Below are 6,625 nucleotides of genomic sequence, written 5' to 3'. Positions count from 1 at the left end.
CGTGCCCGCGTGTCTCTCCTTCATGTCACTCCTTCCTGCCTCGTGGCCACACGTGGCCTTGGCTGTTCGCGGGTCTCCCACATGGGCGCGTGACTTCCCCGAGCAGACTAGACACTCGGGTCACAAGCTGCCTAGGAGTTCGGCATCGTCCCCCCAGGGCGCCCAGCACGCTGCGGGGCGGCCGCAATCCATCAGCAGCCACAGGGCAGTGACCACTGAGGGGCCTTGGGCTCGCAGCCCAGTGACCCAGGCAGAACCCCAAAGGGCCGCACCGCCCAACGCCCCGGCAGCTCTCTGAGCTGCCACACCATCTGCCTTTGCTGAAGCAACGCACGTCAGGAGTTCAGAGCTTTGGGGGAATTTATTGAGAGCGGCTTTCAGGCAGCAGCAGGACGCTGAACTTGACTCCATCACTGGCAGGTGTCCCGGCTGGTGGTCCCTCGGCGGCCCCTAGTCAGTAGGCCAGACTGCAACGACCACAATAGCCACAAGCAGCAGCAGAGTCACCACTATCATCCCTGAAAAACAGAAGCATACGGGACCCCGTAAGGGTTCACAGCAGACGAGCGTCACCCGTCCCGTGAAGTATCTTCCGGGAGACAGTGGACGCGGTCCTCCAGGGAGCCCCGGTGGCGGGGGGTGGGGGGGGGTGTCAGCGGCCTCTGGTTTTGCAGGCTGGAGGCTGCGGAAGGGAGGGGCTCCGGGGACACCGGGGAGTTGCCATCTCGCCACCTCGAGAGCTGTGCCGGAAAGGTGCCCGCGCTCCTGACCTGCTGGGGCCTCCCCTTTCAGCCCCCCGCTCCGGCTTCTGTGCTCAGCTCGGCCCCGTCTTCTGTTTGCATTGATGAGGCCTTGATAAAGCAAAGGGCTCGCTGTTTCTGAAGAAATACGGATTCTAGAATCCGTTTTCTCCCCTATGCACACGGCTTTAGCTTTCCTTCTTGAGCCCAGCATGCTTGTCACCCCTCTGTGAACAAGTCTGAGAGAGAGACGTTTCCTTTAGATTTTTTTATATTAACATGTTCTAGTTTTACTTCCTCAGCTTCTTGGCTGGGGACCACAACGGAGAGCACCAGCCCCGCGGGCGGGCCGCTCCGTGTCCAGCTCTGCTCGCCGAGCCCGGCCCCGCCCCCTCAGCTGACGCGGCTGGACTCGCCACGCCCATGCCCGCAGCGCTGAGGAACAGGGTGGGCCCGCGAGGCCTCGGCCCCTTCGCGCGTCGCGCGACGCGCTCACCGCCTTCCACGCTGACTTCCCTGGTGGGTGATGAGTGCTTCCCACACCCCGGAGGCCAGCATGGTTGTGGCGTATCAGACCCAGGGCCCGGCCGCGACGGCGCAGGCGCTCGCTGAACGCCGCCCCCGGGAGGGGAGTGGGGCCATGAAGGGCAGCACGTGAAAATGCTCTACAAGTAACACGGGAGTCAGGACCACGTGGCTGTCTGGCCGCCAGGACTGCCCACCTCAGACCGAGGAGCTGTTTGGGGAAAGCTCAGGGCCCCCAGAGGTCAGCGGCTTATTCTCTTACAGGAAGCCACCAACACATTATTGACCTGATTGGCCACCAGATAACCACCGGCCGTGTCAGGCTTCTAGAGCTTAAGAGCCACACGTGGCCAGTGGCTACCCTATCGGACAGAGACGACAGAGAACATCTCCATCTTCACAGAAAGTTCTGCCGGACGGAATGGACATAGCGTGTGGAGTTCTGATTCTTTTATTTACTGCTGCATCGCCAGCTTTCTACAACAGTGCCTGGAGTGGAGACTTAACACACAATTGTTGAATAAATGAACAAACAGCCGCTCAAGGTGTTTTCGACACTCACGCCACACTCGGACAGCTCCCCACGTTGGGAATTCTGCTTCCCCTTCTTCTTGAGTCAGTTTTGTTAAATTATATTTTTCTGGGAAATTGCCCATTTTTTCTGAGTGTCCAGAAGTACTGGTATAAGATTGTTCATTATATTCGCCTATAATTTAAACACTATGCTGTATCTCAGTCCTTTTTATTTCTCACATCACCTGTTCGTGCATCCAATTTTTGTCTCTAGCCTTGCCAAAAGTGTGCCTCTTTTTAAAAAAAATTTATGTATTTTGGGCTGCGTTGGGTCTTCGTTGCTGCACGCGGGCTCTCTCCAGTTGCGGCAAGCGGGGGCTACTCTTCATCACGGTTCCCGGGCTTCTCACTGCAGTGGCTTCCCTTGTTGCAGAGCACGGGCTCTAGGCGTGCGGGCTTCAGTAGTTGTGGCACGCAGGCTCAGTAGTTGTGGTGCACGGGCTCTTCTTCTTGAGTCAGTTTTGTTAAATTATATTTTTCTGGGAAATTGCCCATTTTTTCTGAGTGTCCAGAAGTACTGGTATAAGATTGTTCATTATATTCGCCTATAAACACTATGCTGTATCTCAGTCCTTTTTATTTCTCACACCACCTGTTCGTGCATCCATTTTTTGTCTCTAGCCTTGCCAAAAGTGTGCCTCTTTTTAACACAAATGTATGTTTTTTGGGGCCTCTTTTTAAAAAAAATTTATGTATTTTGGGCTGCGTTGGGTCTTCGTTGCTGCACGCGGGCTCTCTCCAGTTGCGGCAAGCGGGGGCTACTCTTCATCACGGTTCCCGGGCTCCACACTGCAGTGGCTTCCCTTGTTGCAGAGCACGGGCTCTAGGCGTGCGGGCTTCAGTAGTTGTGGCACGCAGGCTCAGTAGTTGTGGTGCACGGGCTCCGCGGCCTGTGGGATCTTCCCGGACCAGGGCTCAAACCCATGACCCCTGCATTGGCAGGCGGATTCTTAACCACTGCGCCACCAGGGAAGTCCCCTGTGGTCTGCTTTTATATAACCCATGAGCTAAGAGTGGTTTTTGTATTTTTAACGGGTTGTCAAAGAAGAAAAAGGAGATGTGTCAAGACTGTCTGGGGTCTGCAAAGCCTAACGCCTTTACTGGCTGGCCTTTCACAGAATCTGCCGACCCTGCTCTAGGTCACTGTGGCCAAGGGTGGCCTCACTCAGGTGCTGGTCTCTGGCTCTGCCTCTGTTTCTTTCATCTGGGATTTCCTTTCTTCCTTGTAAATTCAGCCATCCGTTAACACTCTAGGAGGTGTTGTAATATTTCATCTAGCATTTCAAGATGCCTGTAGGAAGGGGGTGGGTGGGGGTGGCTGTTGAATCAGCATTCTCTCAGCCCACCTTCTTGCCAGAACCAGAAGAACACATCTTTTCATTCACTTCTGCCTCCAGAAGCATCTTCAGGTTGACCAAAGGCTCTACCTGGGCAGGAATCCCACTGTTTCTTGGCTGGAGGAAAGGTTTATATCGTGCAACCTTTTTCCTTAAAAAGCAATGGAAACGAGGGAAGCAGACAGACCGGGGTGAAGCGTCAGGGGCAACTGCTGGCCCTCCGGAGCCCAGGCTTACCCTAACGACAAGGGGGAGGACTGCGTTTCCGAGGAAAGGGGAGAAGACGGGCTGAGCGGTGGCGCAGGAAGAAGTCCTGCGGCCGACGCTCAGCCAGGACGGGGGCTGGGAGGGCGCGTGGGGCTGACAGGCTGCCTGTGCGGCCCGGGTTCTGGACCAAGGCTGCGATGGCCCAAGGGGAGGCCCATGTGAGGGGCCCTGAATTTTCAAATCAGGGCGATTATGAGAAAAGCAGGACAAGGAAATCAAGCGCATTAACTGGCTGGGAAGGAGAAGCCATACGTCGGGTTTGAGTTTCTACACATGGAGCCTGCGGTCCGATGGAAGCAGCCTCAGGCATCCCAGTCGCCACCATCTCCCGCTTGGGTCACTGCAAGGACTGACCAGCCTCTCCCTTTACCCAATCCTTTCCCCACAATTGAGCTAGAATGGAAATCAGATCAGGTTGCTTCCCGGCTCCAAACTGTCCGACGGCTTAAAATCCCCACCCCTCACGGCATGTGAAGGCCCTGCCTTCCTGCTACCCCTGAGGCCACACGGTGTCCTGTGCTCGGGCCATCCTGACTTCGGTTCTTCCAATGTGCCCTGCACCCTCCTGCCTCCCGGCCTGGACCTGTGCTGTCTTTCCTGCCCCTCTCAGTCTAATCCCTGTTCATCCTCCAAAACTCAGCATCAGTTTCCCATCCTCCGGGAACTCCTTCGTGACCTGCAGTGGACCGTGTTCCCTCTGTCTCTGCGGTGACCCTTCCTAAACCACGATGTGGGTCCTCAGTCAGTTACTATCTGCATCCGCCACTGGCACGTGAGCATCTATGGCAGGGACTGTGTTCACCACCACGTCCCCTGTGCCTGGAGCAGAGCCTGGCACACGAAAGAGGCACGAGACGTTCTTTTTGCTATAAACGAATAAATGCATTGAGTATCTGGAAGGAACGTGAGGAACCAACGAGAAGGACACAGAAGAGGTGGGCAACAGGGAGAGGGGAGCTAGGAAAATGCGCTGAGGAGTCCAAGAGAAACTTCAAAAGACGGTCGATCCCAATTACAAACCCTGCAGAGACCCCAGCGGGACGGGGAAAAGCTCCCGGGCTTCGGAGACGGTTCACAGCGCGGCGTGGGCAGAGGGTGGAGGCCTATCGGAACCATCGTCAACACGGTGATTCCTCTTTCAGCCGCTGGTTATTCTACCACAGAAACCGTGAGTTCTACAGATGGTGCCACGGGAAAGCTACGACGGGGTCCACAAGACCTGTGAAAAGTGAAACGCACTTCACCTGCTGACACCAGAGATTGTAACTTGATAACATGTGATAAACTGGTTTCTTGTCCAGAGGTCAAAAGTGGAACTTTGAGATCAATGACAAAGAAGACTGACATTTCAAACCCTTTCAGGGCAGACGGGTCCTCTGGGTAGGAGGTTTCCAGCAGGTTTAAGTAAACTGGGGTGCGCCCAGGGTCAGCTGAGGAAGTCGTTCTGAGGAGGCAGGTGACAGGGATAAGCCAAAGCCAGCTGCAGCCTTGTGGATTCTTTGGGGTCAAAGAGTAGAACCTGGGCTTTTCTGGAATGTGAACACAGCTCTAGCACCTTCCTTGAATGGAGTCTCTCCCCTCTGAAGGATGCTTCAGAAAGAGAAACCAAGGGTCTTTTCAAAGCCAGGGAGAGCTAAGCCACAGCGTGCGTGGACTGTTCAAAGCGGGCCAGGTTGCCTTGCCCGAGTCTCAGCAATAGGTAATTCTTGTCTGTTTTTTTATGAGGAAGCTGAAGTTCTAGAAAGCTCTCTTACCTAATGCCCCACAGCTGGTGAGAGGAATCCAGGTGGGACGGACCCCTTGGCCACGCTCTTACCCTTTCTTACCAACCTGGGGCCCGTCTCGGGGGGACCCTGTTCCCAACACAGCGTGGGGTTTTATGAGAGAGAGAGAGAGAGAGAGAGACCCAGGTGTCTTTGGGCTGGAAACTTTCTTACCCCTGGGGCCCGTCTCGGGGGGACCCTGTTCCCAACACAGCGTGGGGTTTTATGAGAGAGAGAGAGAGAGAGAGAGAGACCCAGGTGTCTTTGGGCTGGAAAACTGAGATAAAGAGTTTCTTCTCTTTTTTTTTTTTCCTTTCCCCATTTCTTTCCTTCTTCCTTTGGGCAACTTTTTATAGTGGGAAAATTGAAACAAATACAAGAGTAGACGGGAGAGTCTAAGGAACGGTGGTGAACTCTCATCACTCAGCTTTAACGGGTCGGTTCGTGGCCGATCTGCTTTCATCTATACCCTCACCCGCTCCCTGTCCCTGGTGTATTTTTTGGAAGCAACTCCCACACGTTTCATCTACAGATACTTCAGTAAGTACCACCAAAAGGCATCATCAGAAAATCTACCACATCACCACCACGCAAAACACAGAGGGGTTGCTATTCCTTCAAGACAGAGGCAGGAAAGAGCCCCCAACACTTCAGATATAGGAAGGTGGTTCTAGCTTAGAGGACGAGGGCGAGCGACCAAGCCACCGATGGCCACTGGCCACGGTTAGAGCATTCCGTCACGTGTGACAGACAGAACTTCTTTCTCTTGCCTCAGAGTAGGGCTTAAACCTCAGGGGGTCTAGCCGGCTATTCCCCGCCCCACCCCGCCCCCGGCTACGGAAATGTTGGACATTTCAGACCCAGGAAAGACAGCGGAACTTCTGGAAACCTACCAACCTGTGAAACAATGAATGCTCTCTGCCCCCAAACCCAGCACACAAACACCTGGCGAGGCTGCGGACGCCAGCAGCCTTCCTGCACACGTCACTCAGCTCTGTGCAGGGCCTGCTGGCGCCTGGCAGGGCAGATTTTCCCTTCCAATCCCCAAGTGCCCCTTTCAGGGGCAGGCCTGGGATGCCAGAGTTCCCAGAGTGGGAAAAAAACGTCCGTTTCCTTTGGTCAGTTTACCAGATGAGTATTACTCAACCATTTACGATATTTACAAGTCCAGCTCATGGCAATTACCAAAAGATGTAAGAAAAACTCCTTTGCAAACGGGGAAAGGATGTGAAACACGGTCTCTCGGGGACAGTGTTGTGTTTGCTGAAGACTGTTCATCGGGATTCATGGTCCATATTTTTTCCAGTGAAACACTGGAAACCAGCAAATTACGGAGGCTGTTATGCCAACACCTCTGCCACAGTGGAGAGTGGGTAACGGCTCCTAGTGCTTACTGATGAGGAGGAGGAGGGGGAGGGGG

General features: G+C 54.5%; 1 protein-coding gene across 5 annotated transcripts in view; it reads right to left on the bottom strand.

Annotated features, from left to right (window-relative positions):
- Positions 1-346: 346 nt before the first annotated feature.
- Positions 347-6,625, bottom strand: part of STX8 (syntaxin 8) — a 251,274-nt gene continuing 244,995 nt past the window's right edge. For all 5 annotated transcript variants that reach the window (XM_024127731.3, XM_028498179.2, XM_055089710.1 and 2 more), the window contains one exon: positions 347-518. In XM_024127731.3, coding sequence (XP_023983499.1) covers positions 451-518 — 68 coding nt within the window. In that variant the 3' untranslated portion in view covers positions 347-450. The remainder of the gene's footprint in view (positions 519-6,625) is intronic.

Source organism: Physeter macrocephalus, chromosome 14 (assembly GCF_002837175.3).
Source record: "Physeter macrocephalus isolate SW-GA chromosome 14, ASM283717v5, whole genome shotgun sequence".
Lineage (NCBI taxonomy): Eukaryota > Metazoa > Chordata > Mammalia > Artiodactyla > Physeteridae > Physeter > Physeter macrocephalus.
This window is presented reverse-complemented; position numbering and strand designations above follow the sequence as displayed.